The sequence below is a fragment of the Brienomyrus brachyistius genome, chromosome 20 (genome assembly GCF_023856365.1).
Source record: "Brienomyrus brachyistius isolate T26 chromosome 20, BBRACH_0.4, whole genome shotgun sequence".
Lineage (NCBI taxonomy): Eukaryota > Metazoa > Chordata > Actinopteri > Osteoglossiformes > Mormyridae > Brienomyrus > Brienomyrus brachyistius.
In genome coordinates, this window is record NC_064552.1 from 19,540,531 (window position 1) to 19,554,605 (window position 14,075).

Here is a 14,075-nt window from a genome sequence, read left to right on the forward strand (position 1 = left end):
GTGTCTGATTACAGTCAACCAGGACCAGCCCTTTCACACATCACTAAAAACCTGCATTAACCATCTGGAATCGGCGGCATGGTCGGGGATGCGCGCATCTTTCTCCTGTATTTCAGTTCATAAATGAACATGAAAAAAACGCTGATTAAATCCGTAATCTGTCTCCTTTTCAAAACAACAGTTGTCGGAAGTATTAAAGTTTTTCAAATTAAGTTAAAACTGGAAAAAAAGTAAACCATGTCACCTTTGTTTTACCTGCATCAGGGGCGTGTAATGCTGATCTCACCTGAAGATCGCTATTCACATTATAAATAGCCGCATTAGTGCATATTCAAATTGCATTTGCATGGTGATTAGATGAACAACGCAGTGGTGAAACACGATCCAGATACATCCCCATCAGCACCATAAAAGGGAGGGGGGGATATGGCCAGGTGTGAATGGCTCATTCATACACATGAAAGTTACTACATATTCAATGAAAGGAGCCCAGAAATAGTGACATGACTTCGGTTTTTCTTATTTATAAAACTGAATGTTGCAACTACACCATTTAGTCATCTTCATGTAGCCAAGACTTTGGTGATCAGATATCTGGGATCAAACCATTGCTTATTATGTACTTTTATAATGTTTCTGCAAGTGTTCCAAACTGCATTTAGCAATATGCCTATACTTTGATGTCAAATTACAAACTTCACATAAATCTGACATTTACAAAGTACACTAAGATTAAGATGAATTTAATGCCAAAACAAATATGTAAGAAATAAACTTAATTCATGGCAAATAAATTATGATATTGAAAGAAATGTGTGACCATGCCCCAGCCAGTGACAGTGTGTTCCCCACCCCTAGACCCCAGAGGGTTAATCACGGTTGGGTGTGGAGGCAGCAGCGAAGGAGTGGCACCTGTAGAAGTCAGACTCGAGCAGCGTGAGCTGCCGGGCGATCTCGATGGGGTGCAGGGTCATGAGGTCGAACTGCTCCGTCTGGCCCTGCTTGATGATGTGCCACTCGATGGGTGGCGGCGAGCTCTCGAAGGTGATGTTATGGCTGGCTCCGTTAGCCTGCGCCTGCTTCTTCCTCTGGATGATCTTGGTGATTGACTCCACCCACTTCCTCATGGCCTTCCCTGACAGGACAACAGGAGTGTGCTTCAAAGGACGCATGCGGGGAGCGACCCGGGAGAAATATTATGCTGGGGCTGGGGGGTGATCGGAGTTAGCCGACATGGCAGCTGGGGACAAAGATGACGTCATCGCCTGGCGAAAGCATTAGGATTTCGTCCATTTACTACAACTTTAGTCCAAAGGGCTACAGTAAAATTCTCTTCACTTCAGTCATTTTAAACCAGTCTGGAGCTGTCTGACAAGAGCTGTTAATCTTCCAGAAGATGAGGAGCTATCGGCGAATCACGCGGCTACTACCAGCAGGTGGTGCTATTTGGGGAAGGCAGTCGCACGCGAGTACCTCGGACAGTGCCGATGAACTCCTCCAAGCACCTGAGCAGCTCAGGGTCTCTCTCAAAGTCGTAAAAGTGGTGTTCCACCCAGTGCCGGCACACGTTCAGAACTCTGCAGGGACAGGCGGAGATGTGACGCTAATGACAGCGACAGACAGACTGCCCGGCATGACCCAGACAGGAAAATATAAGCTGGCTGGTTTAAGCAGTATCACGGAGGCCTTGTACTCATCCAAGAATATCGGAACTATAAAAAGGCCCTTGAACACATACTTGATCAGGTGTTTAACAAAAAAACGCTAAAATCGCACAATCCTCTTTGCAGAAAGACATGTTTAGGAAACAGCTCACGGCCTTAAAGGACTGGTGATGCATGCAGTGCTGGAGGCCACTCCCCATTCAGGGGGAGACCCCGGGATGGAAGACGAGGAGGTACCTGAGCTGGACTGGCTGGACATATTCCTTACGGAAACGCTTCAGCTCGGCGCTGAGAGGCTGGTCCCCGTTTTCCATGGCGAACTGGTCGGCCTCGGGTGGTTTGGGCTCTGGTATGTCGAACCTGAGATGCACACAGGGTATTAGAGCCTAAGGCAGAACCTTAACCAGACCTCACCGGCTTTGTGAACCTTCTCGGCATCTCCTACACCTCATACATGGCAGCAGCCCACTCACCTTTCCATCAGGAGGTCCAGCAGCTCCTGTGGCTTACAGAACGACCGGTATGTTGTCAAGAAGGTCCTCACGAAATTCGGATCTGCAAAAACATTGTTCGGATGATGGTGTAAGTTATCAGCAAATCCTCCCTTGGGATTAATTAGCATCAGAAATGTTCTCAAACAGAATGTAGGCTTATTACTAGTCTTAACTTTTCATCATGCTAAACCATTTAGCCCCCTCCACGAATCACCACCTTGTCATGGGGAGCAGTTTGAGAGTCCTAGAGATTCTAGAAGCTGTGTTTCCATGGGGAAATTGTCCCTGGTAGGGCCTCCTACTGTATGTCAAATTGGTCATAGGTAAGGGGCCAGACTAAGGCTGATTCAAACAACCCTTAGGAAGAGCATAAACAAACCAGAGGCAGCATTTATCAAACTTTGCATATAATTCATTGTGGAAAAAATGCATACGCACAAAAAAATTCAGATTGATCAAACCTGGCGCTACACACATTTCCCCTCGGAAATGTTGGAACCATGTTGTAAACGTGCGTAGGTCCACGAGCCTGAGATCCGGCCCAGTAGCCATCCTGAATAACCATAAATAGTCAATGCAAATGACCTGCAAGCTCATAATATGCAAATAAAGCCTTTCTGGTTACAAAGTCTGACTTACAAGTAGAATTTTGAACAGTATGAGGAAGGGGCATGATAAAAATGACCAAGCACAATTATCACAAGAAAATATCCAGAAGTAGATTTTCTAACAATTTATTTATGACATGTACATACTGTACGGCCGTTTATAGTGCTGCTGCACTATTTTGTACTTTCAGATTAGATTCCAACCTGCTTTTCTTTGTCCGAGTACTTTAAGCAACGTCAATAAAACTGAATCTAAAAAAGTATGCAAAATGGCAACAAATCGACATTGAAATAAATTCCACCAGCTCAATAAAACGCACTACAACCAAACAAAAAGATACATATGGAAAAAGTGATCCAACCAGAAGACAGAAAGAAAGGACTTGCTGTGCCCAGGGCCAGTGTGACTGTCCAGGCAAACCCACATCTTTGCCTTCAAGCTTCCTGATGCGCGTGGCAGAGCAGTCAGGAGATCCTGACGTGGTATGAGAAACTCTAAGCCATAAAGTTAATGTCATAACAGCGTCACAGATGACTTGTGCATTGATAGAAAGAAATGACTTTTGACTGACAAACGTAACTTAATTAGCACTCATTTCGTTGCATCTACTGCTGTATGCTGAACTGTTGTGCATTTGATAAAGTACAGTTTAAGGTCTATTTATCGCAGTATCGGTGCAATCGATTGCCCAGTTTACACTGGGAAAACTGGACATTGCTGCAAATGCAGTTTTTACTTCTGTCTGATCACCCATAGCACAGATAAACACACATTTAATGCTTGCCAGTCAGTCAATCGTGGACATTGGGCGGGATCATAGATGAAAAGGTTTGCCTTGGAGGCCTTATGAAGGCAGAGGGCTGAAACGCCGATCACAGCTCATACGGCGTATTGTTAAAAAGACATTGATTCGGTTTTATAGCATGTGGATACTTTAAATGTTTTCGGTGTTTATTACCCGAAAATCAATTCAGATAACCTGGCCTTCTTGGAGACCTTGGAGGGGGTGCGGGAAGATACCCATGCTGGAGGACTTAGACACTCACGCAGGTAACAACAGGGAGATCTGGGATGGTGCTCAGAGGCACAGCTGGTCAAATCCCAACCTGAGCAGTGCTGTGATACTGGGCTTCTGCGCTAACCACAGTTTGTCCGTAACGAATATCATGTTTGGGCATAAGTATGTTCATAAGTGCACCTGGCACCAAAGCACCTTAGACCACAGCTCAAGTATTGATTTTGCAATCATAGAATCATATCTGCAACCATAGGTCTTGGAGACTTAGGGGAAGACAGGAGCTGAGCTGTCACGATCACCATCTGGTGGGAAGTTGGATCACGTGCCATGGTGATGGACAGATGTGGTACAGCTAAACCAATGGCGAATGTCAGGCAGAAAGTCTCAATTGGGAGACCTCCATCCCAGACCTCTGGGAAAACATCTCTTCCATTCTGAGAGTGACTGGAGATACTGAGTCTGAATGGGCAATGTTCCGTGCCACCATTGCTGAGGTGGCTGTGCTTGGCACCGACAACGCCTGAATCCGGCGGTGGACACTAGCGGTAAAGGGAGCGGTTACGGTGAAGGAGGAGGCCTTCTGAGCTTGGTTAACTTGTGGGACTTGGTTCAGAGAGATGACCAATCAGAGAGATAACCAATCACATTGTAGAGGAGGCGGGTCGATTGTGATGGATTGTGATACAGCCTTTTATTTACAGTTTATTTATATGACCTGCAACGTTTACAACTCATTATTCAATCTGGCCAGCAGATCTTTCGTTTTTCGCCGAATAAAAACCATGCAACATTCGTCCTCTAATCTGCTGGAATCTGCTAGCTCGGAAAATGTCACCATCAGCAACCCCCGACCCTCCGATCAGGTAGCACATCGTTTATTTTTTTTATGTGCTTAATTCCTGTACAGTTCAGTAGTTGGCTTTTGCATTCCATTAAAATTGTGTAAGTTTGCATGGTAATATTATAGAGATTTTTCAGTGAAGTTAAAGGTTTGAGTTTAGGATATCAGGATGATAGAATACTCAAATCAAAATGTAATAGTAATTTACATTCCCACATAACCTCACTTACCGGGTTCTGGCAGGGGGGCCTAAGAAATCATGTTGTATGGGGAATCCGTAACAGTGACAGAACCTAAACCTTTCTGTGCAGTCGACGTCTTTGTCTCAGGATTTGTCTTTTTCCTCAGGACTTGCCCCAACAAAGCCATCAGAAAGGGGCGGAAGCGTCCCCACTATCAGTGCCTGTTCTCCATATTTACTGGAAGAGGAACTGCAATAAATCTGAGCGAACAAGGACAGGTGAAGGCACATGCAGGCAGTGGAGAGCAGGGGGCTGCCTGCTCACATGACGGATCTGTGCAGGGAGTCGTTTGCTGGCAGGGCAGATGGGGAACAATGAGCGCTTCTGTGTGGATTTATAAACAATCGGGCCAGAATGATCGCGGGGAGGAAACAGAAGCTGGTGACGCACAGAACTGCGCTGACACTCCACAAAGAGGCCAAAAATAGACTCCTGCCCCAGTCGAGCAGCGTGGCCACGCAGAGCGCGGACACAGGGGGACATGGGCACAGCACAGAGCGGTATGCGCACACACTGCACACACAGGGGGACATGGGCACAGCACAGAGCGGTATGCGCACACACTGCACACACAGGGGGACATGGGCACAGCACAGAGCGGTATGCGCACACACTGCACACACAGGGGGACATGGGCACAGCACAGAGCGGTATGCACACACACTGCACACACAGGGGGACATGGGAACAGCACAGAGCGGTATGCACACACACTGCACACACAGGGGGACATGGGCACAGCACAGAGCGGTATGCACACACACTGCACACACAGGGGGACATGGGCACAGCACAGAGCGGTATGCACACACACTGCACACACAGGGGGACATGGGCACAGCACAGAGCGGTATGCACACACACTGCACACACAGGGGGACATGGGCACAGCACAGAGCGGTATGCACACACACTGCACACACAGGGGGACATGGGCACAGCACAGAGCGGTATGCACACACACACTGCACACACAGGGGGACATGGGCACAGCACAGAGCGGTATGCACACACACTGCACACACAGGGGGACATGGGCACAGCACAGAGCGGTATGCACACACACTGCACACACAGGGGGACATGGGAACAGCACAGAGCGGTATGCACACACACACACACACAGGGGGACATGGGCACAGCACAGAGCGGTATGCACACACACACACACACACACAGGGGGACATGGGCACAGCACAGAGCGGTATGCACACACACACACACACACACACACACACACACACACACACAGGGGGACATGGGCACAGCACAGAGCGGTATGCACACACACACACACACACACACACACACACACACACACACACACACACAGGGGGACATGGGCACAGCACAGAGCGGTATGCACACACACACACACAGGGGGACATGGGCACAGCACAGAGCGGTATGCACACACACACACACAGGGGGACATGGGCACAGCACAGAGCGGTATGCACACACACACACACACACACACAGGGGGACATGGGCACAGCACAGAGCGGTATGCACACACACACACACACACACACACACACACACACACAGGGGGATATGGGCACAGCACAGAGCGGTATGCACACACACACAGGGGGACATGGGCACAGCACAGAGCGGTATGCACACACACACACACACACAGGGGGACATGGGCACAGCACAGAGCGGTATGCACACACACACACAGGGGGACATGGGCACAGCACAGAGCGGTATGCACACACACTGCACACACAGGGGGACATGGGCACAGCACAGAGCGGTATGCACACACAGGGGGACATGGGCACAGCACAGAGCGGTATGCACACACACTGCACACACAGGGGGACATGGGCACAGCACAGAGCGGTATGCGCACGCACGCACGCACGCACGCACGCACGCACGCACGCACGCACGCACACGGGGACATGGGCACAGCACAGAGCGGTATGCACACGCGCGCACACGCACACACACACACAGGGGGACATGGGCACAGCACAGAGCGGTATGCGCGCACACACACACACACAGGGGGACATGGGCACAGCACAGAGCGGTATGTGCGCACACACACACACACACACACACACAGGGGGACATGGGCACAGCACAGAGCGGTATGCACACACACACACACAGGGGGACATGGGCACAGCACAGAGCGGTATGCACACACACTGCACACACAGGGGGACATGGGCACAGCACAGAGCGGTATGCACACACAGGGGGACATGGGCACAGCACAGAGCGGTATGCACACACACTGCACACACAGGGGGACATGGGCACAGCACAGAGCGGTATGCGCACGCACACGCACGCACGCACGCACGCACGCACACACGCACGCACGCACGCACGCACGCACGCACGCACGCACGCACGCACACACACACACACACGGGGACATGGGCACAGCACAGAGCGGTATGCACACGCGCGCACACGCACACACACACACAGGGGGACATGGGCACAGCACAGAGCGGTATGCGCGCACACACACACACACAGGGGGACATGGGCACAGCACAGAGCGGTATGTGCGCACACACACACACACACACACACACACACAGGGGGACATGGGCACAGCACAGAGCGGTATGCACGCAAGGGCATGCACCCAACACACTGCACCCAACACACTGCACATGTTACCATTGGGTTAAAGTTATTAAACATGAATACTAGGGATGTGCAGAGAGACTATTTTCAATATTCACACAAAGGACAGTGATATCTGATGGTTATCTGGTTATTCGTGTGACTATGTAAGACTACAGTAAACAAAGTGGAATACATAGTAAATGCAAAATCCATCAGGACCAGACTATTGTCAGTGTTAAATCATTTCACTCCATAAATGAGAAGCAGCAGTATTAACAATCTTAGCATGTAGTCTATGCCAGTGTTTCTCAATCCGGTCCTCGGGGACCCCCAGATGTATATGGTTCTGCTCCCGCCCTGCCCCCTACCGGCAAATTAGGAAAATCACCAAGTGTCAGTTGCCTACGGCGTCAAGTAGAGATGCACTGATTGCAACTTTCCTGGCCAATTCTGATTTCTTATTTTTGTGCACGACCCGCCGATACCGATTTCTGCCGATGACGATTTTCTTTCTATAAACTATAATTGACAGCATATACAAAAATCAACTTTTCTTGAATGCAACTGATTTTTCATAATTAAAGAACTTGTTACACTTTACAATTTCCCCCAAACTGTACTAAGTTACAGGGTCTTCTCTCAGAATAAAGAGCTCTTTGACTGGAAAGAGGAACAAATAACAATGAACTGAAAATGAGCAGCTGTACACCCAACTTTATCTGACGTATTTTACTTTACCGAATAAGCGCAGGTGCAACAGATTTAAAGAAACGTCACTTATGTCATTTTCCAGTATGTTAAAATTCACCAGATAACCACATTGACCCTTTTCTCTTTTTTATACTTGCCTTAAAATAAAAAAGTTCATAGGTTACATACCTCTAAATGAAACTGAAATGTACTATACTCTTCTAAATTATAAGGGCAGGGTAATATTAATACCGACATCACATGTTATGCACATACAATTCTTACATCTCTAGTAAGAAAGCTTAAGATCTGACTTTTTCATACCTTCATACTGTATGGACATTATAGTGCATGGGTTTAAAGGTTTGCTAAAACGTTTTTTTTTTTACTCTGTCATAGGAAAAAAAACATAGCTAGCTTTGCAATTTTAATGATTATTCATTTTCAAGATTATCTACTATATGTTTAATAACCAGTTTAAAGTTTACCTCCTTGTTTTCGTGGTGGTTCCCCTATTGTACTTCACGTGTACAGTGTAAATCTCTTATAGTGATCATAGTTATTATAAGGATCAACCGCTTATATGGATCAAAAATCTAGGGACAGAATCAATCCAGTACAAATACTGTAATTAATTTGCTTATTGTAATCAAGTAGTCCACTTAATGTTCATTCTGAGGTTTTTTTATACCATTGTTTGACTTAGCCCTACTTTGCCTTTGCGGTTATCAAAGTAACCGGTCTGCTTCTGGCTAGCTATCTGAAGCTAATGCTGCGTGCATAGAAAACTTGACAGGAAAAAGAAACTAATTTTCTGTCAATTATGAATATAGACTCAAAGCTTATGATAACTGCCAAAAACGATCCAACGAAATGCAGCAGTGAAATTACAATGTGAGTGTGCTCGTGGCTGTGAGGCTATTGCCTGCGCCGCTGTGTGTATGACGTGTGGTGCATGCATAAAACGGACTGGTTTGGTATCGGTCAATTCTGGTCCCTGGCCGGTGAATTAGTGCATCTCTGTTGTGACACTTCATCTACCACAGGCACTTGCAGATGTTACAGATTCTTATGCATTTAGCATTGAACCTCTCGAATGTCTGTATACAAGTTAAGTTTGCACAAAATAATTTTCAGTTTGCATATTAAAATGCCTCCACACTTGGCTGTTCTCTTTTAGGTGGCAGCCTCCATATTTTATGATAAATCCACATCATTCTCTGCATTAGCAAAACAACCGAGCAGGGATATCAATATTCAAATAGCAACAAATAATCTAGAATCTCAACAGTCCATTATTCACACACACACACACACACACACACACACACACACACACACACACACACACACACACACACACACACACACCCTGGTGAACACCAGCGTTGAGTTCAGATTCTCCCCACTTAATCAAGTTGGGTGGAACAGGGTGCTGGATTTGCACCCATGACCCATAGTGGGTGTGAGGTGCCAAGGACAAGATGCACCTTTTCCCTGGCAGTCAAAATACTCACGAATACACTTTCCTGGTGTTTGGTTTGTTTAGGGACTGAAAAGTGAAAAGGAAAACAAAACAAAAATTTACTGCAGATGCCTTTCGTGGGAAAGTTCACATGGGCCACTTACAATCCCACCTCAGAGGAACATGTACCTGTAGCCGGGCAGTGGGGGCCCAATCACCCCCCCACAGGACATGCATCCCTCTGAATTGACCAAAGAATTCAGGATGGAAATACAGAAATGTGCACTAAAGGAGGTTAAAACGGCTTCAGATAGTATCGTGAGCCACCATTAGATATCAAAAATATTTTAATCTAAGTGATTATATTGTAATAGAGAAGAACCCATGTTTTTAAAAGATATTTTTCTCTACCATGTTTGAGTTTTAAAGTCAGGAACAGAACAGAAATAAATCCCGGCAGTGAGTCCTAAAATCCTGAAAAGGCGTGAACATATGCGGAGTGCAAATATAATACCATAGGACGGGCAGATACATTTTTTTTAACGCCGATCTGATTCTGATACACAACTACTGATACGATATAGATTTCGATACAACAGCAATTTTTACTGTAATATTTTAATATTAAATATATATTTATACTATTTATATTAGTAATATTTCTCAACTAGTAAATACAAATGAAAAAATGTATGCCAAAAAATCTTTAATTAGACTACTACAAACATACATAACGTACTCTTCCACCTCGTTTGTACATCTTGTTTTAAGCATTCTTGAGGCATTTAGAGTTCGATATGAATATCTTCCCGGAGACGATACGCAAGTGGCGAATGCTTAAAATGCCTCACAATTTTTCTCCCACTGGCGACGATGTGACTTACACTTCGCTGGCATTGCAGCCCCTCGTGTATCACAAGCTGCAGTGAGTATGCAAAACAGCCCAAACTAGCAACTCCCAAACCATACATTGCTTTTTTTCATGTTACTCGCATTATCTCACACAATTTTCCAGTAAACACTACACCCACCACCTCTCAAAACTTTGTTTTTGCAAAGATTGCAAATTGCTGTGCTACTAGTTGTTAAAAGCGTAAAATGCTTCATCAGCTTCTTTTCTGATCCTCTAACACTCCTACTGCAAAGGGTATGTGCATGACGTCACAGCAGGCAGAAGTCACTGCGCTCACACCCACTAAATAGCAAACAAAACTGAGTGGCAGCTTTTGCGTTCAGCTTGAATACCGGAAAAACACATTTAAAATATATAAGAGCTGTTGTGCAATTGATTGTACAAGTAGATTTAACATGAAATAGGAGCTGTCTCTCTCTCTTTTTAGAGACCACCAAAACAAAATAAGTATTAGCCGTGGATCGGTCATGTATGGCCGATCCGTCAAATAGGTCTGGATTGGCATCGATACCAATCTGAATATCGGATCGGTGCATCTCTAATAATATACCGATACTCCCAGTCTGAATGCATCTTGATTTCAGAAACTGATTCAGCCGCACATTAGTGAGTATGCAGCAAACCAGCACATGACTGAATGAATGCTTTTTGAAAGGTGTTATCCCTGGGAAAATCTCCATTTCACTGTACTCCATTGTTTCTCCAGTTAACACTGCAGCTATGCTTAGCTGTTGCTTGGGCAGAAAAGAGCTTTATCATCTTAACGAGAGCTTATTCAGGCCTGAAGGCACAAGCACGTTGTAGTGACCGGCCTGGAAGAGGGGCAGCCAGCCTGTCTAGAGCGAGCTCTCGGTGGGCCTCTGTCTGTCTGCTACTAGCATGGGAAGAGCAAAGGACTCATTTACAGAGGGGGAGACTCTGACCCGTGAATGATGGCCAAGGGCATCAGCTGGGGGGGGGGGGGGGGGCGCCACATTATCGGCACAGGAATGACACCGGAACAAAGTGACACTGACGTCCACGGGCTTCTGAAATATTTACAGGCCACACAAAAACTGCTTTAAATAGAGCAGCACTGACGAAATCGTGGGGCCCAGATATGGCCTCTCTGTACTCGAGCTCTCAGCAGACTGCAAACACCGGACACTGCGCCCTGTATAGGGCATCCAAGTGTGTAATTGTAGACACATACTGTCATCCAGTGACAGTTTCCAAAAAACTGGGAATCTAACCGAAATACACTTATTTTTTCTAGAAGGACAGGCAACCATTTTCCTGGCATTCTGCCGGTTCACTCCTGAATGCTATCTATGTTGTTTACTATCTGAAAATAACATGACATAACATAACAGTTCGGCTTGGTTTCACAAGCTATACACACCATCAGCCCTGCCTTTAGAGAGAAGGCACATGTGCCAAAAAATTCACCCCTTTAACTACAGAGAACGTCCAGGTTCGGAGCTCAGACATGACTAAACGCTCACAGAGAAGCCGCTCCCAGCTCACCTGCATACATGTGATAGGTGAGCCTCTCGATGAGCTTGGTCACGGTGCCAGCCTTGATGATGGGGATGCCCGACTTGGACTGTACGTTCTCCTCGAAGACAACGTTCTCCTCGGAGTCAGGCTCTGCAAAGCGGTACAGTTCGGGCCGGGGAAGGCGCATCTGCTCCTCTTTCTCGTCCTGCAGCAAGGTGAGGTCCAGCATGCGCTCAAGCGTGGAGCGGTACTGCAGCGAGATCAGCGCTGCCATCCAGCTGCTCTTCTCCTCGGCTGACTTAGCGGCGAACACCACACTGTTGCCATCCTTCAGGGTGATCTCGAAGGCGTGCCGGTACTCGCCAGTGTCGTCCTTGTCGTTGATCTGCACCTTGCGCATGAAGAACTTCTCCTTGAGCCGGTACTCGGCGGCAGCGCCGGCACCGGGCAGGCGCGGCTGTCCGTGGTTGGACTTGCAGCAGATCATGAGGCCGTCGAACAGGAAGATGTGGCGCTCGTGCTTGGCGCCCACACGCGTCAGCGTGCCCTCCATGATGAACTCGCTGCAGCACTGGCCGATGTCCTTGCCCTCCCAGCCGTCGATGTTCTTCTGGATCTCGTTCATCTTCTTGATGGCCAGGTGCTTGCCCTTCATCTGCTGGCTGTAGAAGCGGCAGGCCGACTCGCTGGGAGGAGATGGGAGATTGGTGAATGCGAGCGTGAGGATCACTTCGGCAGCATGGATTCCAGAACAATCTCAAACACACTCACAAACACTCAACCGGAGCAAATCAGCAAGCACGCTGAGGGGAATTACTCTCGACATCCAGATTTGCTCAGATTACGCAATGAGCTATCAAGAAAATAATACATTTGTTTCTCAGAAATTATAAGCAAGTTAAAAAACTAATTAGAGACTTAGGACACTAGCTTACGTTTGGGGACACGGGTCCTGTCAGAAAGGCAGAGCACTACCAGTGGGACGGTTTCCCTTCATACCGGCACCGTCCCTATCGAGGTCTCCGGCTTAATGTCGATTAGGCAAAAGACTCCAGCATATATAAATCAAATCACACTGACGGATTTTACGCTACACCATACAATCCAACATGCGGGGAGCCCATCTTGGTGAGTATGTAAGACGCGTCGCACACAACTGAGCGGCGTTAAAGCTGGCCGCCTGCTGCCTGCACCGTCTTCAGCTCAGGTTTCTTCGCCATTTGTCCCTTCTTACAGCCAGGTAAAAAGTGCCTGGACCAATAGGAAGAGAGGAGCCACCCCTCGCTCACAGTAAAAACACATCGGTTAATCCTTCCGGCTTGCAAGGAACTCCAAACCTTCACACGAGACGATCCCTCAAACATCGCTTTTCCTTCAGTAGGATGCAAAAACACGCCATAATCACCCATAAAAACACCACTAGTGGCTAAATGTCCGAAGGATCACCCTACATCCTCGGCATAGGAACAACAAAACGGAGGAAAGCAGGAACGTGGCAAGGGGACCGGGAGAGAGCACAGGTCTGTGCAGACAGGGCAGCAGCCAGGCACTCCCCAGCGGCTCCCCTACTCTCCATCTCTTACTCTCCCTCGTTTCCTCTAGACCTGGAAACAATAGCTGGGAGGGGCGACGGAGAGCAGCCCAGCCTACTGATGTAACATCCCCTCTCCACACACACACACACACACACACACACACACACACACACACACACACACACACACACACACACACAGCTACACAGTGCTGGGTGTAGGGAGTGAGATTAAGGAAACGCCACTGATGACATTTAGGGTGGGGGGCAGGAGTCCAGGACTAAGGGAAATGAGCAAAGGAAGAGGGTCCGAGCTCAGGGTGAAGGGGGCCGGCACGGTACGGGGTGGGGAGGGGTGCGGCAGGACTCACCTCAGCCTCCGCTTGGCCAGGCTCTTGGAGCAGATCCGCTCCATGCTGCTCTGCAGATTGAGCAGGGCGGTGATGGCTTGTTTCAGACACTCCTTGTCCTCCTCATCCTCACTCTTCTCCTCTAGTTGCTACACAGGAAAGGAGACACCGT

The 14,075-nt window shown here is 47.6% G+C and overlaps 1 protein-coding gene across 1 annotated transcript in view; it reads right to left on the reverse strand.

Annotated features, from left to right (window-relative positions):
* The window catches only part of LOC125715631 (son of sevenless homolog 1-like), a 42,503-nt gene that overhangs the window by 7,753 nt on the left and 20,675 nt on the right, over nucleotides 1–14,075 (reverse strand). The window contains exons 9-14 of the mRNA XM_048987398.1: nucleotides 13,925–14,052; nucleotides 12,047–12,705; nucleotides 2,138–2,219; nucleotides 1,902–2,024; nucleotides 1,474–1,577; nucleotides 913–1,135 (exon numbers count right to left, since the gene is read on the reverse strand). Coding sequence (XP_048843355.1) covers nucleotides 913–1,135; nucleotides 1,474–1,577; nucleotides 1,902–2,024; nucleotides 2,138–2,219; nucleotides 12,047–12,705; nucleotides 13,925–14,052 — 1,319 coding nt within the window. The remainder of the gene's footprint in view (nucleotides 1–912; nucleotides 1,136–1,473; nucleotides 1,578–1,901; nucleotides 2,025–2,137; nucleotides 2,220–12,046; nucleotides 12,706–13,924; nucleotides 14,053–14,075) is intronic.